Raw genomic sequence first — 27,116 nt, forward strand, 5'->3', positions numbered from 1 at the left:
GGTGCCTGAACACAGGTTTTTACATCATCAGCGTAACAGTTCAGCCTTTACACTTTATCAGTGCTGGAAGAAGTATTCAGGTCCTTCATTCAAGTAAGAGCAGCAGCTGTAAAATAAATATGCTAGACTAAAAAGTGTGCTTTCCACCACAGTATATAACACATGTTCTGTCTCATCAGTTAGTTTTACTGTTACCTGTTTAAATAAGCAAGGAGAGATGTCTCACGTACTGCGCCCACTTAGTTGGGACAAAGGCCATTTCCTAAACTAAACTGGGTGTGGTAAAACTGGTCAACCCAGATTAACAAATGAGACTCAGTTTCAGCAATCTTCAAGTTTTTATTTGTTTACAAAGTTAAGATTGCAATTTCATATAGTCCTTCCTTTAATGAGTAGAAAACCTTTTTAAAGAATTAGTTGAAAGGCACAAATTTTACAATATATACATTTGGATCTAAATTATAAATATATAGAAAACAAAAGCACAACCCAGAATAAAAGTGCTGAACACAGTTTCTTTTTGTACAGAAAAAATAGGCTTTGTTTAAAAATACAATAACAATACAATCAGTAGCATGTTTTTTGTTTCATTTTTTGTTAGCAATAAATTATTTGAGAGTGATAACATTTATATAATATGCAAACGGTGGAGAAACAAGAGAGATGGTTACAGTATACACAGAGGAATCCATCAAAGATCAGAAACACAACAAGCTTGCAACGCTCAATCATAACCAACAAGAGAACAGTAACTTGATTATGCCATTCTTAGTGCAAAATGATAATAAAATGATAAAAGGCCTAACTACACTAATAAAGGATTCTTAAAAAAAAGCCTTTTCTTCCTAAAAATGCGGTCCATATCCCTCAAATGCATAAAGCTTTATAGGTGTGACTTTAACACACAGAATCAAAGGCAAATCTTTTGCAGACTGATGTCTCGGAATGTGCCTGATGAGGAATATTAAAAGCAAAATTAATGAAGGTATGAGGAAAACATGCTATTTTCAGATGCTGCAAATAAAAAAAAAACCCCAAAAAAACAACAAACATTGACAAGAATCTGTGATACGGGGAGTCAGTCAGTCCAAACCTGAACCTAAACATCTGTTGCACTGAGGGAGGTGTAAAGGCTTGGACAGATCAGTTGCACATTTCAGTATAACCTGGGTGCGAATCGACTCAAAAATCTGTCAAATTTAACAGGAATTAAATGTCCAACAACTGCAACACAAATAAAAATAAAAATGTCCACAGAGAAATAATGTTCCTTACAAAGAAACAGCCTTTGATCTTTGCCCTAAGAAGGCATAAACATTTAGAATCACTGACATTTTCACAAGGACAAATGACAAACCCATCACATTAAGTCTAAAACATAAATACAGCAAGAGTCACAGCACAAAGTTAAGAAAAAACAGCACATGTATTGGTTAGTTTCACCACTGTTATAAGGGGAAATGATATATTTCTGCTAACGCCCCGCTGTTACACCTCTTGAAGGTTTCTTCCTGAGATTGATAAAAGGTCTGATATCTTAGAGCCAGTAACTTTAGGGGTGTCTGTGGAATACTTTGGTATCTCTCTGCGAACTGAAGGCCTGACAAAGGTCTGGAGCGGACCTGACAAAGCTGGAGAAACAATTCTACTTGAGAAGAGCAAAACTGAAATGAGCAGAAATAAATCCAGACACTGTACAGCAGTACAGAACAGTGCAATCGTATTTGGTGGCAGGTTATAATAGAATTTGTTTTATAGTAATCTTGAAAACTAGAAACTTCCCTGACCAAACATTTCGTTAACTATTCTAATAAGCAGGATAACATATCTAAAATCTAAATATCCCTTAAATATAAATAACAATAACTTTTATAATAACGATGACTAAAACATCAAGAACGCATTGCGTTCATCCCGTGAAAACTTACTATACAAAGGTTGTATGCATTTCAGAGCCTATTTAACTAAAAGACAACAGAAATAAGAAGATTCATACCATGCAAAGGTAGCAGTAAAGCTTTGCCTGTTCAGCTTTAACAGTACTGTTGCATTTCTGTTTCATCACAAATGTAGAATATGGTTTTATTGCTTTTTGATCACTTGAACTTATTCTGGCATTTTGTCATGAACAGTGCATCATTGTCACTCAAAGACGGCCAGATCTCACAGGTTTTTAAACATGTACTATTATACACAGTGAACCTTACAAGTCTACATGTCTCAGATGTTTTTATAGCCTTAATGCCTGAAATGGAAACACATTTAATCAGATATTTGTTATATTTTGAACTCTTCTTGAACACTGGGTTCAACGATAACTGGACTTGTTGCTACTATCAAAGTGAAGCTTTTGTTAAAACAACAGGATTTGCTTTTCAAACCTCAAGACAATAAATTATTTGTCATCCACTGTAATCAAGGACTGAAACAAAGTTTTCATTACCTACGTTGGTCAAAATGACACATAAAACAACCCAACAAACCTCTTGAGACTTTCCTGAGAAATTCAAAGTCAAATCAAACCAGGAGTCATACCGCTAAATGTTATTGTTGTTAAAAAAAAAAAAAAAAAAGTGATAAAATATTTGGACACAATTTTTATCCATGTTGCTTAACACTCTAACCTCCTAGCACATTGTCGCAGATCCACAGACAATCAAACAAGCACATACAGGCCCACTGGAGGCTTCTTCTAGAAAACCATCACCAGCATATTGTAACACAAATGATGACTGACTGACTGAGGGGGCTAAATGTTAAATAGATAAACACCTTATTAAATTAAAATGGAAAACTAACGCTCAAAAGTACAAATCTATACATTAGGCTACATGGATTTTTAAAGACTGCATTTATAGATTTCTCCAAAGGCACTGTTTGCAACAGCAGACTGCTCTTCCTCTCCCTTTTTCCTCACACTAGTGTTCATACAAGCAGGGAGAGAAACACGAGGGAGCATGTAGAAGAAAAAAAAAAGAAAACTGAGGCATTTCATGGCTAATCAGCTAAAAGATTTAATGTGTTTTTTTTCTCTTGTCTTCCAGTTTAACTATCTTTTGTATCACTCAAACCAAGCCTTGCATACGGCCTTTTAGCCAAGACAAATGGCTGTGAAGCGAAGTAACAGTAAAGCAAATTCTAAAGATGTGGTGTTAACTGGTGAAAGGCATTTAGAGCTTCCAGCAACTTCACCGATCATACCTCGTAAAAATCAGCAGCGGGAGGTTTATTAAAGATTTCCACACCTCAATGAATGAGCTTTTGTTTGGACAGCTCATGTGTTCAATAAAATACAGTTATCACATGTTTGTTTGTTTTTTCACTTTTCTTTTAACAGCTGCCTTTCACTGTGGAGGACACATTTTGGTGTAGAAATCTGGCATTGATCGAGCCCGCCATCACCTCGACAGCCTCAAGCAGGTGAACGCTACAGGTGGGTGGAGAGAAGGGTGAGCAGAGCGCAGGACAGGCAGTGACGTGACTATAGGCCCTGAGGGGAGAGGGAGTAGGTCCGAGGGGTGCAATCGTAGACAGCAGCGAACAAGACGCATTCTGCTTTAAAAGACAAATAAAAAAAAAACGACCTAAAGAAAAACACAGTCCAGACGAGCTGTTGCTGTTTCTAAGCTCTTAGTCTTGTTGCCGGTACTGAATAACAGACTTGCGGTCCGGTCCGGCCTGTAGCATGCTGTTCAGAGCCTCACGAACGTCGAGAGTGCCGGAACTGCAGTGGCCGTTGGGTAAGGGCATAGAGTCTGACGGGGGGAGGAGAAAGTTGGGGGGGAAGCAGGGGGAAGAGCCGGGAAACAGAGAAGAAGAAGAGGGCGGGCTGGAGAAAAGAGAAGAGGAGGACGATGTTGGGATGAGGGTGGATGAGTTCATGAGGCCGGTGGAGACGTGAGGAACCAGGTTGTTTGACACAGAAGACGTGGAGGACGTGGAAGAAGAGCAGGAGGAGGTAGAGGATGAAGGGCTGGCTTTCTGTGTGGGCATCTGGGGAGACAGGGGCAAGTCAAAAAAATCTAATAAGTCCTGGGGGTGGTTGTTGGCCAGCAGGTTGTGATTCTGCTGCTGCTGTGTGGCCTGCAGATGTTGTTGCTGCTGCTGCTGCTGCTGCTGGTGCTGCTGCTGTGGTAGCAAAAGAGGCTGCTGTATTTGTGCAGCGTGCTGGGCATTCGGTGCATTCTGGGAAATCAGAGACTCCAGATTAAAGTCATCTCCGAATGCTGCTGCATGTCCTGCCAGACTTTCAAGACCTAGCCCGCCCTCCGTGCTGTCTGGGGAGGGGGAAGGTGAGCTGACAGTCAGGTCCAAGATCTCATTCATGGGATTCTTGGAAGACAAGCTGGGAGACAGTGTGGCCTGATGGAGTGGAAGAGACGGGTTCTTCATGTGTGAAAAAGGGGAAATGAAGGGCTGGGGGTAAAACTGAGAGAAATTGGAGCTGTGACTCACTGTGTTGGGCAGAGGGCCCTGGTTGGTGGTGGAGGTGGTGGTGGGATTGTTGGGCCAGTTATGGGTCCGTTGCTGGGTTTGGTTGGGATTTCTCTGTAAGGACAACAGGGTTAAGTTCTGGGAGGGCGGCTGTAAAGTGGACTGGGTTTGGCCTTGCATTCTCTGTAGCTGAGAGAGGCCTCGACTTTGTGTCCTTTGTACAGCGTTTTGGTTCAGTTTCAGTTTGAGGATCTGGTTCTGGCCGAGAGACTGAGCAAGGGACTGGTTAAGCATGGGTTTCGAGTTGAACAGATTTGCCAGGAGGTGTTTGTTCTCCTGCTCCATTTTACGCATGCGCTCCTCCGTCAGCCGCTGCTCCACAGCCTGCTGCTCCTTCTCCTTTCGCCTTCTCTTCACCTCTTCGTCCATTAGCAACAGCTCCTCACGCACACGGGCCACGCAGTTCTCTGGGATCTTGATACCTGGGAAAGAAGAAGAGTAAACACTCAGACTTCACCAAATTATTAGTTAAATAAACACTTTTTTCTACTCTGACTATTTCATTTAACGGTGATATCACAGCACATGTACTGATTGATAGACAGGTTTAACTTTGAATATGCACAGCTGTGTGTTTCTATAATGTGTGCTCCATTTCATGATCTTTTATATCTTTGTGAAATCATAGGAAAATTTCATTTCATTTCCTCAATTTGCCATAAAGAAGTGTCAGCTCTTTGACAACATCCCACTCTACCATGAAAACAACTCACTGAGATCTGCAAATTCAAATTCACATTTTAATCTCTGAGCTAGACCTGTTTTCTATCAAGATTTAGAGATTATTCCTACCAGCGTGAAATCTAAAAACTAATACAAATGTGCATTGTGTTAGTGAAGTGTGAATCCTTCTGGCAGGGGCATGTACTAACCGACTTGCTTGTTATGCTGCTTCGTTCTAAGGCGGACAATCTGCAGGATGCTGGTGCTGGTGATGTCAGACACCACGTCGGATACACGCTTCCACACACGCAATAGAGCACCACACAACATGTGGTACTGACGCAGGCGCATGCCCTGCAGACACTCCTGGCCTTCCTCTATTTTCTTACACTTCCCATTCCTAGGGAGAAGACAGAGAAGAAAAAGTCGCATCTTTTATACATACACCAAAGGAGCCTATAATTCATTTTTACAAATCCCTCTTTCAAGAAAAATACATGGCAGGCTGACTGTTCCATAGTAACATTTTAAAAACATTTTAAGACCACTAACTGGTCACCTGGTAACAAGGTCACATGTGAGACTTGCAGGTTATTTCTTCATGACTAGTTCTCAGGTGATCTGCAAATCCTTAGGAATGGCATCTGACCTTAAATCCACCCTGACTGAGCCCTAATGAGTACCAGCCTGATTGCATGTAGTGAGCCATTAATCCCAAGGGACACTGTGGATTCTTGCTTACCAGTTGGCATGGCTACACTTCTTGAAGGAGAAGGTGAACTGGTTCTCCCAGCTGTCTCTGGCTTCCTCTGGAGTCACCTGGAAAAGCAACATAAACTGAAATTAGCTAAAAATCCATCTTTACCAACAGAGAAACTTCGTTGGAAGTTAAAGACACCTCTTTATTACCAAAGTCATAACATAATTTTATCTGATTTATAATTACTGATTGTATAAAGGAGTAGGTGGCTCTAGTGTTCAGTGGGCTTATGGTGAATGGTCATTAATCATCACTCTGTAGTAAAGTTTTAATCAGCTACATGAATGTAAAAGAAACTTCATCATCCCCACTGTTATATATTTATATACTGTAATACATTTTTCAGCTCGACAGTGCCTTTAATATTGCCTGGTCCAGTACTTCTCCATGGCCACGAGGGGGCAGCAGACTCCATATTCTAAATTATCCAAATGGTGACTGCAAATCATTTTAGCAGGCATGATGTGTCACTCCTGAAAATGTGCTGCCTTGTCTTTTGTCAAACCTTTCCCATACTAAGAAGATAATTTTTTCTCAAACAAATGGAGACTACATATAGTGTATAGCCACTGGTATTAACCGGTTCATCGACAGACACTTGGGCCATTACCTTGCGGTAACGTTGGTGCAGGTTGTCCAAGCTCTCGGGGTGGGTCTGCTTGCCGATGTTGGGCTTGAAGACAGTGAAGTTTTTGCCTCTTTGCTCAGCCAGCAGCACACATGGGTGGTTACCTCGTAGCTGTGGAGAGGTCGCACAGACAGTGAATTTTTGTTCAAGAATATCCTTTCTGTGAACATCTATTGTGTCATCACATTGCTATTCTATGAGGTATGGCTTAAATAATAAGGTTTGTTTTCTTATTATGACATGTACTCACCTTCTGGGATAAGTAGAATCCCTCATCATGACCACTGAGCTTCAGTGACCTGCTGTAAGCCTCATCCCAGGGCATACCTCTGTCCACACTGATCTACAGGGGTAAAAAAAACAAAACACAGACAAAGCATGAGGGGGAGCTAAGCAGTCAAGCAACAACACACTGCCTGAAAGTAAACAGGCATAATGAACGCATAATTCATAACATGCAGTTATACAGATGTATAAGTGAATAACACTCATCGTGTACCACAGTTAGGCATGTACCCAACAGTCTCTCTCTTTACTTGCTAAACTGGTCCTGAATGTGCAGCATTCTGCCCTGCTGCCAACTATGAAATGTCAAATGTAGGTTAGCCTGCAGCCGACAGTGAAAAGCAGAAAATACCAGTAATTATCCTGTTCCCACCTACAACTACTGTCTACATAGGCTCCTTAGCCTTGGGCTAAGCCTGTATGATCACAGTCTTACTGCGAGCAAAGTGACATCCATCAAAACAAAACACATAACTTCAGACGCTGCTACTACCTGTGAGACTGTAGGTTATGTGGAACATTTTCACTGTTGTGCCAAGTCTCTTTGTATCCAAAAACTGTGTGCAGTGCAAATGTTTAAAAAAAAAAAAAATCTTAATGAATAGTCAACAGTATGTGTTTCGTAATCTATGAAGATGGCTTTGCTGCCATTGAATGTGAACTTTCCATTGTTTGGTCTATTGGGAGCCTGCAAGCCGTACTGGATAAAACTCAAAAGAGAGAGCATAAGATTTGCATTTTTTGGCCATCATGTATATTCATAGCACTGCTTCTGGTTCATAACGCTCAAGCTGTCTTGGCAGGCACAACAAAGCAGTGTTCAGTCTGTTACAAGGCAAAGACGGTCACATCTTAACGTGACGTGTGATGCTGTAAGAACAGTCTTGGCCTAGATTATGCCTGTGCTCAGACTAAATGTTGCCCCTCTCAAGGCCGATACATTCTACATACAGCTCCACATAGCCGACACATTTCTTAATTTGTGCTACACAATTCTTATTTTGAATCCTTTAAAATTGAGGTTAGACATGGCAGGATAACTCATGATATAACACAATGATGTCATTGTCTCACAACATAATGCTGAAAACCCCTCTGCGGAGACACCTGAGATGAGGTTATGCGGTCCATACCTTATAGAGAACAACCTGTCCATCCTGAGGGTTTCCAGCTGTCAGGAAGGATTCCTGCTTCTCCTCATAGATCTCATCGTTACCTGGGGCAAGGTCTGTCAGAGACACAAAGAACAAGTGAACCAAAAATAATTACCAATATTAGAAGATTAGGAACTAACTTTATAAAACTCAATTCTCAAGGGCCAATTACGATCCAGTTTGAGGTACTGTACATTGACAGACAAACAGCAGCTACTGTCAGTGTTCTTCAACAATTACTGATATAATTGATTTATAACTTAGTTGTTGTCCAGTATTAGTATGTTCATTAAAAGGCCTGTCAATACATTTTAAAGTGATATCAGATTCCATTCCTGTGTTTTTATTTGTTGTTATTGTGGCCACCATTATGTTTACAGATTGTTCCTTGAAGTAAAACCTAAAATTTGGTCTTTATGAGTGACACTTGAGCTCCTTACCTAGGATTCCCATGTCGTATTTGCCTTCCTTCTTGTCCTTCTCAATTAAGTAGTCAAAGTTATCGGTGAAGTACTGGAAGAGATGGTTTTGCTTGTGGACCTCCAGGCCCAGGATACGATTCAGGAACTTGGTGATGCTGCAGTCTGAGATAAAAACAGAACACGGAACAGTTAATGAAACTAATTTTGTGTTGACAGATGATCACAAAAGACAGCTGCGTTATATTTTGAAGTAGGTGGCCTGAGCATACTGGAATGAAATTTGCCCACATGCCTCTTTGGGTACCCTACCTTTCTCAGTACTGATCCCAAAGCGAGACTCCCTACAAAAGATGCCCACATCCATCATTCCGAGTTTCATGTCTGAAATAAATAAAAACATATTTGCTTCACTGATTAATCATAGAAAACTTTGGCAGCATCTGTAAACTGAGAACAGCTTCACCAGCACAGTCAACTGAAGCTAAAACAGACCTCTGAAGAAGATGGCGTCACCCCCGGGGTATCCTTTGGGTGGGGGCACCTTGTTCTCTATGTGGCCAAGGATTGCTTTGGTGATTTTATCCAGAGCCTTGGTACCGTACTGCAAGAAAAGGGAAACCCAGTTATTACGAACACATTCTCTCAGATACTGTATACTGCTAAAAGAGAGACAATCTTAAATAGTTTAAATTTGAAAGAAGCACATTTTTCGCATTGAACATCAGAATATGATTCTCGGGTTCTTAAATTTATTTACCTTGTTTTCAAAATTGTACTTGCTCAGGTCTCTGGATTCAGTGGCTCTTCTGTCTCCATGGGTTAATGCACCCTGCAAAGTGGATTAGCAACATCTTTATCATTCTTATTATCGTTATCATCATCATTATCATCATCATCATCACTATTATTATGAGTAGTAGTCGCAGTAGTAGTAGTAGTATGAGTATTAGCAGTATTTGCTTAACAGCCATCTGAGCATCATCACACACTTGTACAGATGGACACAGTGATGAGAGAGTGCAGCTTCTACAGCTAAAAACTATATTGTTTCTCTACAATTATTATAGGATTAATATAACATTACAGTGTATATCGGTGTGGACTTTGAGCTATTAATTCTGCTTTTCTCAATCAGTTACTTAACATTGTCATACAGTGGATGTTATTATGTTGCATTAACTTTTTATAATTTGTAGAAATCCACAACTTTATTTGCATATTTTCCAAGCACGGTTTCCACTGTAAACACTTTAACCACCACTTTAACTTAAGGTTGCATTATGTTCATAAACAGTTAAATTGTAGATTACTTTATAGATCAATCGTTTGGTCTATAAAAAATCTGTCGGACCAACAGTTCAAAACCCGAATATATTCACAAGGAAATGGCATCAAATTCAAAAAATGTTTAGAATCTAAAACACAATTTGCCAAATATATTTATAATCAGTCTGATATAACTCTGTGGTTTATCAATGATGTCTCATCTGTGAAACTACTCTGAGTCAAATAACCCAGGACTTAACCTGTGACAACAGTCTAATATGAAGGGTCCAAACTCTGTCAGATGCAGGTACATTTGTTCTGCATCAAACAGCGGCATGGGAAAGCATCATTACACGCACACACACTCACACTCACCAATGTGAGTACGCAGCCTGGTGTGTGTCCAGGGTGTCAGAGTAAACTAATGAGGTTGAGGCATGAAGGCAAACTTTTTCTTTAGCTGTCTACTGGGATTACTTTGTGCCTCAATAGGACTTCAATACACATTTTGCAAAGTGATAAGCAAATCATCTATACGTAAAATTGAATGCCGAGGATACTGAAGATCCTAGCCTGTGTTTGGTGGTTTTTAGTGCTTTTAAGATTTCAAATGTACTGTGAGGGAGGTGAAGGAAAGTTAAGAAGACGCCAAGTCAACAGCAGACCAGCCTTGTGGCCAGCTGCTGGCTCTGCCCACACAGAAAAATGCCTTGGGATACCAAAACAAAGGAATGCCTTCGCCAAATATGACTTCACTGCTGATCTGGAGTCAGCCCATTGCAAAGGTATTCAGCCGCCTAGTTGCAGTGACTATGTGTGTGTGTGTGTGTGTGTGTATTTGTGTTGTATCGGGTTCAGGCAGGCAAGAACCCAGACGAGATGTGACCTATTCTTGATGCAGATTACCGAACGCAGCTGGCAAACACGGGAACGACTTCCTGGAACTGCCATTCCCTCGCACCCTCCTTACCCTTTTCCCAAAAGAACTGTCATGCTGTGTCACTATGGAAATAAATGACTGCTAGTGCTGAAATGCATTGATAATTGTGGAAAATAACCACAGACTTATAAATTATCCAGACAAGCTCTTTGCTTTTTTTCTGCTTATTCAGTTTTCCATTCTGGAGCTGGAGAGGGGAAAGACCCAGAGTCTCTTGAGGGTTTGTGGAGAAAAGTTGATGTAACTTCAAGCGAACCAACAATAAAAGAGACTCTACAGAGAATCTCTAGTGTAGGGAACACCCCACGAAACAGGAAGTACAGAGGGTGAGAGCAGGGTTAAGATGCAAATGGCAGAGTCGTATGGCAACCCAGAGCACAACAATCAATAAACACAAAGCACAGATCCTCTCTGTTTACAGTGGAACAATTCTTCTCACACTCCATAGGACAAGAAGATGAAAAGGATTGTTTCCCCATAACACAGATTTCACTGAGTTAAAAAGAAAAACAAAGGAAATATGGGACAAAAGAAATTGTGCAAAATAAAAAGAGCGAATTCAACATGCACATCCACATAAACCCATTAATAAGGCCACTATATTTACCAGGCTCTCTAGTCTCTTTGCCACAATTGAGGCAAAACGTCTCTCCCCAGCCAACTCTGAGATGAGGAAGATGTACTCTGGGGCTGTCACCTGATTGGACCGATGGGTGCGACCTGAAAAGACAAGGAAAAGATGACGATAAGACACAGTCTCTACAACTAAAAGTGTTAAAAAGATGACTACTGAGGGAAATATTCTTCACAAATGAGGTATTGTTTTGCTAAGGTTTGAAATGACACACCAGCAGTATGGAATGATGCAGATTTTGTCATTTGAAAATAATTTCACACCAGCTTATCTTGATGTCCCTGTATGTGCAACAGCTGTGGTTTCAACAGACTTTATTGGTGTCAACAACCAGACACACAAAACATGATCATGATATATGATTAACAAAAAACAAGTTACTGATTTCATGTGAACACATGCTGCACCCACTGACAGACAGGATAAATAATCAGAAACAGAAAAGTAAGAAGCGGGTATTCCTGATGACTGAATAGGATCTGCAATATCAAATAACAGAGAAAACTAATCTTTGCTCTGATAGGAGAAGATCCTCTGTTTTAGCCAGGTGTTATTGACCGACTATAACAAGTCTCTTGATTTACATAGAAAAACCTTTTGGAATGTTTTTTCTTCTTGTGAGTAAATAACTTTTACTGTGTGTGTGTTTATTTGCACAATGTGTGCTCTGGCCTATGTGAGCATTAACCCACTATTAACCCGCCATTTCATACTAAGCTGAAAGGACGTCGCTAATGGAAAGTCTTATTTAATACGTTTGATAATTACTATGACCAATTAATTCATCATCCACTTCTCTGCGATAGTGTGTGTGTGTGTGTGTGTGTGTGTGTGTGTGTGTGGGGGGGGGGGGGGGGGGGGGGATGGACTGAAGATGCAGAGACAGAGAATGCATTTTTCTAAATCCTTGTCACTTGCAGCAAAGCAATGCTCATACTCAGTAATGGATTAAACAACTGCAACTGTTTTCAGTGTGAAAGGTTAAATGTTTAGAGTATGCCATGTGAAATAACTGGTAGCAACCACAGCCTCATATGACCAGCAGTGTTTCAGTCAGACAAGACAGCATTTGTCCTAATTTGGTAGCCTCTGGCTTAAACATGAGAGTGAGGAATAACATTTGGCAGGGCAGTGACCCTCTCCTGACCTTGAAGAAGAAACTACTCCTACAAATTTCTCTTTTGATATTCCCGATAACCTATGACTCTAACATTGCTACCTGTTTCAAAAATATATATTGAAAGCAGTAAATGCTAGAAAGCTGATGAACCCCTGACAAACAGAAACCAGTCCATCTTTCAAGTTGTTATACGATGAAGAGCGGCAGAAAAATTACACTCAAGCCGCATATTAGTTAACACAATGGTGTCAGTTGCAATGAGTCATTTTCCAGACTTCTTCCTCTTCTGTAAGTTACTTTTAATAATTTAGTTTTAGTCTCAAGCATTTACTCCCCCTTTACCTCTGAAAGGCTCATTGTAAGATTGATTTCCTTAACTTACCAAATTGCTGAATAGCCCTGTCTGCACTCCATGGCAGCTCCAGGGTCATGTGGACCCTGCGCCGCTGGTTTTTCACTCGCTTGTCCGCCTGCAGGGAAATCCCTGAGCTGGCTGCCTCTGAGATGATGGCCACCAACTGGAATAGAGAGTGAGGTTTGGAATATTGGGGGAGATTTTAATGAACAATGTTTAGAAGGCAGTGAATTTCTTGAAGACGGTGGAGCCATTCAAGACATTACATATACGTATATATATATATTTCAATTTGATGTATCTGACCTTCTCTCCACTCATGAAGCGGTCTTTTTCCTTGATGTTGATGTGGTCGATGGTAAGACCCTGCTCAGCCCGTGATTCATAGCGGACGCTACCCTCAGGACGACGAACTACACGACCCTTACGACCAGTCATCTGTAGATAAAGAAATTACATCGTTCACTTCAATGCAGGTGGTGGCGACAGATGAAGAACATGTGAATCTCACCAGCTGGAGTTTTGTAGTTGAGTGTCTAAGGTTCGTACCTCTGAGACTTTATCTGGTCCGCCAAACTTATCGATGAGCTCATCCAAGGTATTAAGAGGTAGTTCTTTTCCCAGCACGGATATTTTGTTGAGGAGGCCCTGCTTCATGTCTTCTATCCTTGCTGCGAACACAAAGCAGAGGGGGTATTAACTATGTAATCCAAGCAGGTGAAAGTCACAAAAATAACAGGGTGCAAAAGGTTACACTGTCAAGTACTGAGTGGAAGCTTGTTTCACTGTCTATACATATATATTATTCATTGAGACACTTCTGAAACGGCTACAATATCTTCTTCTGCTACACTCTCAGACACATTAATCTTACTGACAACACAAACCAGTGAAAAAAAAGGGAACCTCCCTACCTGTCTGGCAGCTAGTGTGGTTCACAAAGATGACATCATCATTGTCTAGCAGGGAGTCGGGTGAGGAGTTGGAGTCTGTGTCCATGCCATCAGAGTCACTACTGCTGTCATCAGTGATGTTGATCACACCGCCGCTGTCCACTGTGTGCTTAGGTACCTTGGGGTGGCGACCTCTAGGCTTCCCTGATTGGAAGCCAAAATATGATATAAGACATTTGAACTTAGTAGTAAAAAAGTAGTAATAAATCAAGAATGCAAGAAGAAGGGCGTTTTATTCCGAATCAAAGGTGCCTAATGTCACGCAAACAACCAGATATACAAAAATATCGAGTATATATATAGATACATACAATCAACACTCTGTTAACCGTTAAATTTACACTGCAGGGAAAATGCCTGGTAAGTCAGCTGACTGGCTACATCCAGTAATAGTGAAAAAACGTATGGGCAAACTATTTAACGGTCCACATGCTGACATGGTGTGACAAATGCATCCTCTTCACTTACTTTTTCTCTTATTCCCTGGTGCCTTCTCCCTTCTCTGTTTCTCTGAAGGAAAATGTTTTGTTACAAGGGACTGAAATACTCCCCTAAAGCAAAAAAGAAGAGGAGAAAAGGAAAAAGAAACTTTTATTTTGACAGTAGAGTGATCAGGACAACACAAGGTAGTTGAGGCATTTAGACTCTGTACATTCCTGATATGGCTTCATTGTCAGTGCCGGGTGTTGACACGCAGATGAACGTGTGCTTGATCCAATATACTCAGACGTTCAGGCATGTCTGCTGTCTTGTTTTTCTTGGATGAGTCGTTTGTTGATTAAATAGCTGCTAATATCTTAAGAGATTTCCTGGTTTCACTGAGGATAAATGGTGACGACTCAAATATGGCCTGAATACTTCAATACAATAATTTGGCAGTATGGTGTAGCAACAAAAAAAATAGAAAAAACCCAGAGACTGCTATGGCTTCCAGCAAACAGACAACTCCTTCAACAGGGTCAAAGGCGTCAGACAGGTATCAACAATGTAAAACCGTACACCTGTGAGTGAGCGTTTCACTGTTCAGACAGTGCCGTTGAGACATTTTGTCATTTTTGGTGAATATCCTTTCAAATAAACCTATTAACATTGGAACAAACAAACAAACACACAACATTTTCCATTTTACTCACTCTGCTGCAGAGACAAATCTGTCGAGATGCCCATCGTTCTCATCCAGGACTTCTCTGGTGCGAGACTCCCCAGTGGACTGGAGGCCAATAACGATGCACTGTGGTCGAGAAAAAATAACTACATATTAAAAACCAAACTTTTCTACTGCCTTACCTGGAGTTCTTTATAGAGGACTCATTTCTGGAAATCTTTTTTAACTAAAACACACTCAAGTCAACCTTTTTACTGGGAGGTGCAAAAAAACCTGACTGACACTTGTAGATTCACCAAATAAGATCCAAAACTTTGCTACGTAGACAAAGCAAAGTACTGACAACACTATGCATCAACACAGCGTTTATACAGTTGAAAAAAAGTATTCTGAGCTTGCAGTCCCTCCTCACTAATTCAACCTAAACCTATTCAATCTATGGAATTATGAGAAATCACTTGCTTGGATCTTCCTCTGATGATTTCTTTTCTTCTAGATTATACACACACGATATGAGTCAGTGTTCAAGAGTGTGCTGTACTGACCTTTCCAGCCTGCAGCTCTTTTTGGGCCAGCTCCACCAGGCAGCGGACCTTGGCAGCAATACAGAGGTATTTGAAGAAGCGCTGGTGAGACGACCAGAACTGCCCCCACAGAGACTTCCTGCTGACCAGGCCCAGCTCATCTGCTGCACGCATGAACACTTGCAACGCCTCCGCCCACTGGACACAGATTCCAGATGTTCACAGTCAGTTTAAAGTACAGTGTTTTTTTTTTTTTTATGTCACACATAATAAAGACACACTATTAGCAACTAATCCTCATTAATGAGAGGCAGGATGCTCACCAGTTTGGCAGCTTTGTTATAGACCAGTTTGAAGTCACTGTCCAGTCCGATCTCTTCAATGCGGAAGGATACCCCTGAGAAACTCAGTTGCCTGGCAATGTACATCCCGCTCACTTTCATGTCCATGGCAACAATCTCCATGGCACCGACACCTCTGTCATATAAATTATTCAACATGATTCAATCACAGGTCAACCAGCCATAACTGCAAAATAATTGTAAGGAATTTTCCAGTAAGCACAGCGATATGAAGATATGTATCCACATGACTGAAAGCATAAAGCTCTGGAGTGAATTTCCTACAAACCTCTTCTCAATGGCGTGTAGGAAGTCATCAAAGATTCTGAAGGGCGTGCCCTCACCCCAGATTCCCAGGCGGCTCATATAGATCATGTTCTTTGGCTCAGAGGCACCTGGGGCAGAAAAAAAATAACATTTCAAAATCCTCATTGTGTTGCATTAGGTGTATGAATGTGTGTCTATTTGGGTGTAAGCCTACCTGTGGCACTGGCATACACCACTCTGGCCCGTGGCAGCTTGCTTTGCAGGTCAAGCACTGCCTTGCCCATCTTTGTAGATGTGGCATTCTTGGCTTTGTGGCATTCATCAAAAATAATCTGTATTGGTGAAAGGTCAAGGGCAAACAACACAGCGAGGCAATGCCAATTTGTGTAAAACCACGGTTGGGATGTGAAGGTGTTCAAATGAAAGCGGGATGGAGCAACACATGGAATGTCAGTTCTGTGCTGGACAGATGATGTATGTGACATTTTTAAAATGAAAGGATACAACTCCATCAAAGTCTGGCTTGCACCAATCCAGGATCTGTTTAATTCTTGTCCGCCGCTGCCCTCCTGCCTGGCTCTCTCCAATCAGCGCAGAGTAAGTTGCAAACAGGACTCCTTCTGAGGTAGCTGTGTCTCCATACTTTATCTACAAAAACAAATCAAACGTTTAAAAGTGGAGAATATAGCTTGCTTTGTTGAATTTTCTCCTCTGATGCATATATAACTTCAGCTGTTGCCAAGAATAAAATACATGTTCTCAGGCTGTCACACTAATTCCACCTGGACCCACCTTGTTTAAGGCATGCACAGGAATATTCGGTGCATCTATGTCTTTTAGATCTCTCTCTGCATCAAATTTCAGGTCATTGGATATGCTGAACCTGAGGGAAAGAACAGGAAAGTCAGTAATTCAGCCGGTTACTGCACAGACTAGCTCCTACTTTACAATATAACCTGGCATACAACTGGACACAAAGCACCAAACTATAAATCAAGTATTGTAAACCAGAGAAACTGCAGCTGTTTTTAAGTTTTCAAGTTTGTTTTAAGGCCCCTGCATGAGGTCTACCAGAGTAGTAAATCTCTTACCATAGTGCTTTCTTCCTTCCTTTAAGGTTATTCTCCAGGATTATTCCTGCCACAGTGCGTCCCTTTCCGACCCCTGCCCCATCTCCGATCAGGAAGCCCGCCCTCTGGTTGTTCTGAAGTATCACCTCGTGTTGCTGAGGGTGCATAAAGAGCAAATGCATGAACAAAGTTTTCTAACATAATCAAAGCATTAATTATCTATAGTCCCAAAATGAATAAGTGCTTTATGTTTTGTGCGCAAGTGTGTGTACCTGGCAGGCGTAGATGATGGCCTCTAGCTGCAGAGCAGACAGCAAGCCATTCTTGATAGTTGACTCAGGGATAGACAGAGTGTATGTGATGTCAGGAGGAGGGACACTGGATAGTGTGTTGGTCTCCACCACTATGTCAGGATGAGAAATTCCTATGGTGGCTGAAGAGAGGGTTAAAGAAGGGAACATAAAAATGTTAACAGCAAACTGCAGGAGTGTCATGTCGTATTTAAAAAGAAAAATGTAGATGAATTAATAGGTAAGTAGATGTTGACATTCAGTCTAGTGGCCTACATTTAGAAGGTCTGTACTCAGCATATGTGTCTACGTGACCCAATTCCTCTGACTCCTCTTCCTCAGCATCCTCTTCCTCCTCTGGTTGAGGCTGGGTTCTCTGAGCCTGGAAACAACGTAAAGATTTAATCAATGTAATTCACATTAACATTCGTGGCATTTGGGAGTTTTGTTTCTGGGATTTTCTTATTTCAGCTTAGGTGAAGACGATTTAGTAAATAGACTGTAGCTGGAAGTTTGAGGCGGGTGAGCAGTTAGTAAGAAGTCAGCAAAGCACATGTAGAACTCCTTATCAAGGAATATTAACCAGAGAAAGAGTAAAATAACAAATGAAATTAAAAAGTGCATGAAATCAGCTAAAGCAGAATGAAAGAGGGCTTTTTTTTTAACATGTTTGTAACTGTAGACAAAAAAGTGCTTTACATATTCAGGCAAGAACAGATGCATGCTATCAGAGAAACTTGAAATGAGGAGAGTCCCATTTTGATGGATGACTCAATATTACAAAGCTTTTATTGTTGTCACAAACAACTTGAAGGGACAATGCAGTATATGGTATTATTTGTTCTCTATGCAATGTGCATAGGAAAGAATGTCCCATATATACAATATGCAGCAATGCTTTCATCATGTGTGTTAATATAGACTTGCCAGAAAAGGCACAAGGATCATAGTTTCACTCATCACATACTACTACCTTCACGCACTACGCTGTCAAAATGTGACCCTCACTCTTTGATTAGTGGCATGTTATGTTTCTATGTAAAACAGTCTCAGGTTTATCTTGTATTGCAAAAACACAGGGTAATAACTGCAGCACTTTAGACATATGACACAATCTGCATATCTCTGCATTACTGAGAACTGCAGATGAATAGGCTCATTGAGTTAGAGAGCTTGGTTTCATTTCAACATTAGATTGGAGAGGTTGGTGCGGCTACCTGGAATCCTCCTAAAGGTGGGGTGCTGATAATAGCAGTTATATCATCCAAACTGGCCAAGCCATGAAACCTGCTGGTGCCATTCTGCTGTCAACAAAACATAAAATGAAGAAATACAAACTCAAATAAACACAGTGCCAAATGCATGAGAAAAGAGAAACAAAAAACAACACGAGAAACCATTGTATGTGTATGCATGTGTTTGTCTGTAATGCATGTGCATGAGAGCATATGGGCACTTCGTGGATGTCTGATGGAGCAGCACTCAACAAAATGCAATTTGTTGTCTGGCGGTGAAAAGCCAGCGACAACAACAAAAAAGGCAGATAAAGCTGCGTGTGTGTGGGAAACATAATGGATGAAATGAGGGCAGAATGAAAAGGAAAACATAAAAGGCTTTCAGTAGGCAGGAGAAATAAATGTGCTCTGATTCAAATCAAAAAGATATCCTCGGACTCATCTAATTCAAAGAGGCTTCGGCGGCGACGTAGGCAGGACTGGAGGAACAACATTTGAAAACAAAGTTGTTCTACTGAGATCACCAGCTTGGAGACCATGATACACTACAGTTCAATGAGCGTCTTTGAAGAGGTAGTGCACCAAAAACAAACATAATTATTATTTACAGAATCTCATGCGTATCTCAGTTGCTAATTTGGAGATTCTGTTTCATGCAGCACTGTGACAACAGGAAACAAAGTGGTATGACGGGAGTCTGATGTGCTCGGGCTGCAGAGTCAGAACAGCTGGATTCCACATGTTGACATTCAGTCAGTCTATTTGAGTATTGAGAACGTTCTAAGAACAATGGATGACTGAAATGGATTTGCATTTGCAAGTAAGAGTGTGTGAAGAAATTGGTTCAAATAATTTTTTTTATGTTCAGACTACATCACTTTTGAAGCGTGTTAAATTTTATCCTCTGACAGACAGGAACTAATTTTATTCTTTTACAGTGATTTTAGCTTTTGTTAAACTTGTCAATTCTTGGTAAAGAGAAAAGTGTTGAAAACAACAACAATTAACTGTGTAAAGGACACTATAAGCTGACTTAAGGCATTTATGCTGCAAATGGGTGAATAACACAGGGAACATCCCTCATTCAACCATGGCGCCTCATGTCTGTCCTGCTCTGCCTGCTATCAAATTAAATATTAATAGAAGAAAATTATTGTTTTGAGTGTAGATAACACTGAAGCCTGGGTCAAACACAGTTGTATTGTGGATCATTGTGGCATTTGTGTATTTTCAGAAGAATGAGCATGAACGCTGCTACACCATGAAAATCCCAAGTGAGAATGAAACTTGTAGCAGCTTGCCAGATCAGCACTAATGTTTACAGAGGACAATCTGATCCTGGCTTGCTGGTGCTTGGTGTCTACCCCCAGTACACACATGCATGTGATTACTTTAAAAAGTTTTTGTTGCATAGTAATTGTAAGATGAGCTGTTGGTGTGGTAACCAGTGTGTCTGGTAATGATGACGTGTGTGTGTGTGTTTGTGAGCGCTTGCTGCTGACCTCTAGCTGGCTCTGTGCTGGTGTGGTGGTACTAGTGTTGACGTCCCAGAGGGTGGGCACTGTGTCCAGGTTATCTGTGCTGATGAAGGACTGGGCATCAGCATACTCCGACAGTGAGTCAGCCGGAGAGGAGAACAGAGAGTTTGTCGAGAGGTCATCAATGCAGGACAGGTCCTGAAGGCAGAGAAAGAGAGGAGGTGTTATACTGTGAAAGTGACACATAGATTCCTAAATCAAAACCAAGCCAGACATAACTTTCATATCACTCCCTTTGCATCACGATTCATGGGACTAAAGGAGGACTGTGAATCCTAAATAAATATACCATATCAGACAAAGCACACATCATGGAGCAGAGGAATAGTGTATACCATAGAAATAAGAAACCTATGAATGGAGGTGAACCACAGACAATAAAAGGTGGCACATTCAATCTGGACTTCAGCCATTACGGCACTCTTTCAGGACTAACACCAGCAGCCAAAACAAAATCTAATCACACACAGACGTGTGAGAGTGAGCATGTAAAATGGAAAGCGAGCATAATGAAAGTGCTTGTGTCTGTGTGTGTCATTTTAGCCATGGCTCCCTTCCAGTCGTCCCTCTATTCATATCCTTTCCAAACCATTAGCATGCCATGTTCTTTAACCAGACTCTCACTGGCACCCCTGGGCCCCCTGAGACGTATAAACATGGATGTGGGGAGATAGGGATTGAGTGATGGGGAGGGGGAGAGCACATGGTAGACACAGACAAGCTGAGCTGAAGAGAAACTATTTTTAGAAAAGGGAGTATGGATCTCTTCGTTTTATTGTGTCGGTGCGTGTCTGCTCCTAGTCCTCAATGTGTGTGACTCTATGCATGTATATTTATACTCTGTGGGCTAAGCATGGAGATTCCCACACCCCCATGTTCCAGTTAAACCCTCCAGAGGACCGTGACACCGCCTTGAACACAACCCAGTGAGTCCGACATGCTAATTCAGCAATTTCATTTCACTGTTTACCTCACATAAAAAAGGATAGTTCCACATTTTGGGGAATATGCTTATTCACTGAGATGAGAAGGGTAACTGCTTCCCCCTGTTTCCAGTCTCTGTGCTAAGCCAGCCCCTATTAAGAAAGTGAGTAAACATATTTCCCAAAATGTTGAACCTTTCCCCTTGAGGTCTTGTTGCTGCTGCACACTACTGTGTTACATAACGTCCAAGAAACACACTATTATATAGTTAAGTTTACACATTTCTGTAACCGTCCTGTGTTTAAACAGGCATACAGCACAGCCAGAGCAACATTTTTTCAGAAAGTGTACAGCCACAAGTGGTCATGAGGGGGGTTGAAGCACAATATGGTATTAGGTCTGACGACAACTCACAGAGGAAGAACAATACTGCGCTGTGAGAGCCCAAAGTAAAAACTGTGTGTCTGGAAACGGAGATAAATGATTAATTGTGATGCTGACTAAAATCTCAACAATACGCTGCTACTGATTAATGCGGAGAAGCTGTGTTGGCTTCTGTCATAGCTGCGTATCAACCACTGCTCACAGTTCAGCTGAAAATGTTTTGCAGGCATGAGAATACAAGATGTTGAGCTCTTACTGTTAACATGACTACATCATGTGGGAATGGGGCCCAGTGAGGTGGATGAGAAGCAGGCAGACAAACACAGACCCAGCCCTGTGTGTGCTCACAGATACATGTGTATATTTTTGCCTTATGACGTTAGAGAAACAACTCACAGAGCATAACATGTAGATGTTTGCGTGCTGGAGAGAGTGCTTTTTAAAGGGTACAGCACTCAGCTTATCAGTGTTTGCTGGTAGCTCTATGATTATGCTTCTCTCGTCAACTCTCTCACCCTACCTTTCTCTCTCCTTTTCTTCCTGTGTCTGTCTACGCGTCTGTGTGTGTGTGTGTGTGTGTGTGCTTCTGCTTCCTGATGGCAAGATCAGGCATGAGCTCTGAAAGCGGCCTCACAAAAGTTGTTCTACCCTTTAGACAGTTGAATGGAAAAAATGCCTGTTCTGGGGTGACAGAGGGATGTAGGGTCCCTGTAAAATATAACTACCACCTCACAAACTCATAACCTGTCACCATTTTGTTTGTTTATCTTGTCAGTTGTCTGTCTTCTCATCTCATACTATTCCCCTTCTCACCCCTTGCTCTGTTCCCTCTTTTCTTGGCGCTTCTGACTGTGGACAGATGAGTAAACAATAAGTCTTGGAAAAGGGACACCGTATAACCAGAGGCATCATTCCACAGAAAGAGAATTGCGGAACAACACAAAAGCACAGACACATGTATTTCACCATGGAAAACAGCACAATGAAACACCGATACTGGATGAGCAGGATCAGTCGAAAAGTTTTGTTTTGAACAGACACCCATCATTTGATAAAAAATTATGAAAAAAATCTACTTAACCAGATTTGATATGAAAATACAGAGTAAGTTTGGTTGCAATAAAAGAAGAGCGGTCATAATAACTAACCTTGTAAAAATTGTTAGCTGTTATGAAACCTGTAAAATTTGAATGACTTCAATGTGCTGCGTCACAATGGATTAATTCAAGCTCAAGCTGAAACTTGCCCTAAATCAATTTGTTCTGCAAATATGTGATTTGTATTTAGACCTGCGGGTCATTGCTCCACGTTATGTTACAATGTGACTTCTAGGCCTTCGACATCATGTAAATCCATGTAATGTAATGGAGCATACTGTGCTGGTGCAGTGTTGTTATTACGAGGACCAACAGTCCTGATACAGAGGAATCACAGACAACTCGACCATGTCTCGGTTGATGCTAACCCAGACATGGCCGAGTTTCAGTACCAAGCTAATCGAGTTGTTAAGCAGAGCGTAACTGAGGCAGCAGTGTTAGTCCCCCGGCAGGCGCGTACCCAGGGTTAGTTCATCTACTGCTCTCAAGACCGGGCCCTGTCGAGCAGAGATAAGGCTTGAATTCCAACTGCTCTGATGGTAATCTGGCTCCTTCCACAGCACACTGCCACAAAACTGTGAAACTTCTAATCCTGCCTCTCTCTCTTTCTCTCCCTCCCTCCTTCTCTCTCTCCCTCCCTGCTATGCAATAAGAAATTATCTGAATGTGAGTGTGCATGTGTGTGCATGTGTTTCTTTCAAAATTGCTTTCAGGGAATTAAATCTGCTTGAAATCTTTATTGTAATTTCTGGGAATAGCAGGAAAAGAAAAATCAGTGTGTGTTTGTGTGTACATGTACACAGAAGAACATGTGAAACCACATGTGCACGTTTTTTCCTGTCATTTGTCCACCCTTCTGTTTTTTTGTTTTTTTTTTGCCTTTCATGTGTTCCTCTTCCAGTTGACTCTCTCCTCTGCTATGAATGCTGAAGCCAGCATTACTGTATATCCCACTCTTACAACTCACAGAATAAAATTGAAACCATCCATCTGATCACTAGTCTATGACATGGCACAATCTAAACAATCGTGTGCTCAAATACTATGAGAAAAACCAAACATATGCAACTGTATGTCATACTGTGTATCCTCCAAAACAGTAAACTTTATTAGAATCTGGATGATGATAGTTATCTATCTACAGATTATTAATGGAAGCACATACCAGCAAAAGAAAAAAAAAAAAAAAGCTGCAACAGCTGCAACAAGTTCCTCCAGCTCTTAAGATGCCTACAGAGCTGCAGAGTTACTTGATGGTTGTGGTTGAAGATGGTGGTTATCAGCTCTAAGAAATCAGACCTGGAAAAATATACTTCTAGGCATAAGCCACCCACAAACAGCTTTATGTATTTACAGTGGGATGAGTAATCTGAAACATGTATCACACAATATCCCCCTCCATAAAAAAAATCCCAGTGAATCCTTATTCATGAGGTGACTGAATATTAGCAAACACAAATAGGTAAAAAAGTATTTCTCTGTGCTACGCATGCAGCTTCAAGAGTTGCCTTGTGAGAAGTGAGGAACAGCCATTTCTGAAATAATGATTGCAATGACACTGGCTACGACAAAGCCCCTGTGATAAGCTCAGGCACTACCATACAAGGAAGTCTAGCAGTCCTATATTTTAGTTTGCTTTCTAAACAATAGTTTCCATCTGCCTGCGTACTTCTCTTTGTCTGTAAATATTGCTCTTTCCTATTAAAGGAAAAAACCTTTCTACTTAAAAATCCCATCAATGATGGCTGTGTGTTTCTGACAGAGATCACTTTAAAAAGGGACTGAAATATAAGTAAGGTTTATCTGATAGGAATCTTTCTAAGCACATGTTGTTAAAAGAACAAGCTCAGGGGATGTGGCTTGTCTTTCCTGATAAGCTGCATTATGTTACAATCATGGCCTCTGTAATCAAACTATGGACAGTTTTAGTTTTTTTGTTTGTTTGTGTGTTGTTTTGTTATCCCCTTTTCCTTGCCCAATTTTGTGTGGTCAAATTCTCTGTAATCCTTGTCAGTGCTATCTCCACTGTTGTCCTGGGGAATTTATGGCCAGCCACATTCCTCCTGTGATACACATGCTGCCAGCTGCTCCTTTCACACACATTTTCTTTGGCACGATGCAAATTAACAGTTGTTGTGTCGACATGTTGTTGCTGGTGACATGATTCCTTACTGAGTTCCCACCTGGAAAGACCCCCCAATTATTTTTGATGCAGTCCATAACCAAGCCAAAGGTGGACAATTTCTTGAACTAATCTTAGAAAGAAAATACTTTTTCTGCCTTTAATTTATGTTACTTTATATTAGAGGCTAAAATGTCCCCCTGCTATCAAAATTCAAAATTCAGGTATACACTTCTGTATATAGTCCTAAGCCACATCCTGTTAAACTCAATAACCTGCCGCAGTGCAAGGCCAGACCGAGGCCCCAGGCAGACAGGCCAGGCCCAGGACTTTCCCCTCCTACACACTGCCAGCTTGGCTGCTTTTCCAAGGCCAGAAAGTCACCCAGGCCTCCCACTTACCCCACACACCCACATATACACACAAACACACACCTCAAATGACCTCACCATCTCACCCATACGTTTCTGTCATCTCCTTCTTATTCTCTCCCAGTCTTTTAAACTCTATCCCCCTCGTTTCCCATCCCTCTCTGCCCTTTCAGCCACACGGTGTTTCTTTATCCGATTTTGTTTTCCCACAGAATTCTGCAGCAGGAAGAGGATCTATTTAACCCAACACTTAACTTTTCACTGATATTAATCTGCGTGTTGTTTGACGTCTTTTCCGGAGATAAAATCACCTGCCACATAGTTAAACGAGGACTGAGATGGCATCACGTTAGAAACACTACTTCACACATACATTTAAGATTACTTCTGTACATTGTAGAGTATACTAATGACCAAAATCAACGAAAGTTTAACAGCATTTTTACAAAAAAAAAAAAAAAATCATAAATGGCTGTGGTCTGTTTGAACACATTTACCACTGAACCACCTTCAATCCTCTCTTTTTATTCTGAGTCTAAAAATGTTTCTGTAAAAATAATGGTGGGGGTGTGTGAATCAAATCACAAACACGACAGATATAAAAGGAAAATAAAATGTCAAGGCTCTTGTTTATAATGTAGGTGGTGTAAAACAACAGTGTAACCAACGTGCACAACCTCGTCAGTGAGTGAAGAAGGTTCACTGAAAGCGTCTTATATGTCAGTAGCTGTACTGTGTGTATGTGGGTGGGATGGTGGGGCAGTAGGTTATTAAATCACCCACCCCACTCCTATGATCAGCTGATTGAAACAAGCCCCACCCCAGGCTCTCCCTTCTAGGGTCAGCTGTTGACCTTGTCCATACAGTCAACAGAACCTGATTGATGGCCCATGTTTGGGTCTGTGTGTGTGTGTGTGTGTGTGTGTGTGTGTGTGTGTGTGTGTGTGTGTGTGTGTGTGTTTTCTTACATGAGGAGGGTCTGGGGTCAGGAACTGAAAAGCCACCAGTGGTGTCTCTCTTTCTTTCTGGATTACGTTATGCCAAGCTGTCTGCATGTCCTACATCCCTGACATATCTGCTGGGCTGTGACTTTAATAGCACAGCTCTGAGCTTTTTCTTTTTCCTTGACCTTCTCACAGACTTCAAGCAGGCACTGACTTTTTTGGCAAACTGGCTCCTTGATTAACTTGCTATTTACGATTTTTATTTATTTTCAATATTAAATTGATTTGTTATGGTGCGTCATTGATCACAACAAGTGTTTTGTGGACAGTATGAGCTGTCTTTGGCATACAGACATAAATCTGATTGAGGAGCTAATTTGTCAAAAAGCAATTTTATTTGTGTATGAGAACACATGGGAAGTTTTACATCTTGTTTTGGTCTGTAAGACAATTTGGTCAGACAACCTCCAGCATAAACTACATTCAAGAACTTAAAAATTGTATCACAGACAACCAAAGGTTTCGGGTCTAGAGAGCTCCTCACCAAAGATTTAGCAGTTTCACTGACTACAAAGAGCTCCACTTAGGACCCTCGCAAAGCCAACACTGGTGCTAAAAAACTAATGGCAATAATATTTAATCACTGATTTATACTTGGATTTTATATCCGTTTGTTCCTAATGTGCAGGTTGACTAAGCTGAAATTAAATTTTCTATTGTTACTTTGAGGCAATGGTCTGAGAAAAATTATGACTTTCATTCTATTTACACGTTTATGGCTGTGGGGTCAAAAGAAAATTATTAGGTTATCCTTGTCTACCCTACAGAGCCAAGCCTAGCTGATCCCAGACCAACTACCCTGGGCCAATCAAAGCGGTATAACCCAGCCCAACAACCTCCTGACAGGCAGGCCTTCATGCAGTGCCAAGTCTGGGTAAAACAAGCCAGCGACAACTTGCTGCTTACAAGCCTCCTGGAATTTTCCGGTGTTTTCAGATGTTCTGGGAAATAAAAGGATGCCATGTCAAGTGTACCAGCAAGCAGCTGAATGACGGAGCTGGTTCAAAGAACTAGCTGTGTGTGTAGAAGAGCCTGAAGCTTACGCTGAGCTGACGACTTTAAACACAGGGTGCTGCCAGCAAATAAACCTACCTGGCAAATTCAGATTCTCTCTCCGGCAAAGAAGAACAAAAAGAATTAAATGTGTAAAACAGCACAAGTTGAGAAAAT

The 27,116-nt window shown here is 41.2% G+C and overlaps 1 protein-coding gene across 5 annotated transcripts in view; it reads right to left on the minus strand.

Annotated features, from left to right (window-relative positions):
- Nucleotides 1-319: 319 nt before the first annotated feature.
- Nucleotides 320-27,116, minus strand: part of si:ch73-63e15.2 (protein strawberry notch homolog 2) — a 61,202-nt gene continuing 34,405 nt past the window's right edge. For 3 of the 5 annotated variants that reach the window (XM_056378234.1, XM_056378237.1, XM_056378238.1), the window contains 28 exons: nucleotides 20,009-20,182; nucleotides 18,489-18,575; nucleotides 17,548-17,653; nucleotides 17,254-17,414; nucleotides 17,003-17,136; nucleotides 16,704-16,794; nucleotides 16,416-16,559; nucleotides 16,126-16,243; nucleotides 15,934-16,039; nucleotides 15,627-15,780; nucleotides 15,325-15,501; nucleotides 14,808-14,905; nucleotides 14,143-14,225; nucleotides 13,636-13,818; nucleotides 13,271-13,392; nucleotides 13,028-13,159; nucleotides 12,749-12,884; nucleotides 11,220-11,332; nucleotides 9,164-9,235; nucleotides 8,899-9,007; nucleotides 8,716-8,787; nucleotides 8,425-8,568; nucleotides 7,964-8,058; nucleotides 6,796-6,888; nucleotides 6,528-6,656; nucleotides 5,900-5,976; nucleotides 5,367-5,557; nucleotides 320-4,916 (listed from right to left, as the gene is read on the minus strand). In XM_056378234.1, coding sequence (XP_056234209.1) covers nucleotides 3,631-4,916; nucleotides 5,367-5,557; nucleotides 5,900-5,976; nucleotides 6,528-6,656; nucleotides 6,796-6,888; nucleotides 7,964-8,058; nucleotides 8,425-8,568; nucleotides 8,716-8,787; nucleotides 8,899-9,007; nucleotides 9,164-9,235; nucleotides 11,220-11,332; nucleotides 12,749-12,884; nucleotides 13,028-13,159; nucleotides 13,271-13,392; nucleotides 13,636-13,818; nucleotides 14,143-14,225; nucleotides 14,808-14,905; nucleotides 15,325-15,501; nucleotides 15,627-15,780; nucleotides 15,934-16,039; nucleotides 16,126-16,243; nucleotides 16,416-16,559; nucleotides 16,704-16,794; nucleotides 17,003-17,136; nucleotides 17,254-17,414; nucleotides 17,548-17,653; nucleotides 18,489-18,575; nucleotides 20,009-20,182 — 4,587 coding nt within the window. In that variant the 3' untranslated portion in view covers nucleotides 320-3,630. The remainder of the gene's footprint in view (nucleotides 4,917-5,366; nucleotides 5,558-5,899; nucleotides 5,977-6,527; nucleotides 6,657-6,795; nucleotides 6,889-7,963; nucleotides 8,059-8,424; nucleotides 8,569-8,715; nucleotides 8,788-8,898; nucleotides 9,008-9,163; nucleotides 9,236-11,219; nucleotides 11,333-12,748; nucleotides 12,885-13,027; nucleotides 13,160-13,270; nucleotides 13,393-13,635; nucleotides 13,819-14,142; nucleotides 14,226-14,807; nucleotides 14,906-15,324; nucleotides 15,502-15,626; nucleotides 15,781-15,933; nucleotides 16,040-16,125; nucleotides 16,244-16,415; nucleotides 16,560-16,703; nucleotides 16,795-17,002; nucleotides 17,137-17,253; nucleotides 17,415-17,547; nucleotides 17,654-18,488; nucleotides 18,576-20,008; nucleotides 20,183-27,116) is intronic. The other 2 variants (XM_056378235.1, XM_056378236.1) reach the window with 2 other exon arrangements.

The sequence above is a fragment of the Seriola aureovittata genome, chromosome 6 (assembly GCF_021018895.1).
Source record: "Seriola aureovittata isolate HTS-2021-v1 ecotype China chromosome 6, ASM2101889v1, whole genome shotgun sequence".
In the NCBI taxonomy this organism is placed as follows: Eukaryota; Metazoa; Chordata; class Actinopteri; order Carangiformes; family Carangidae; genus Seriola; species Seriola aureovittata.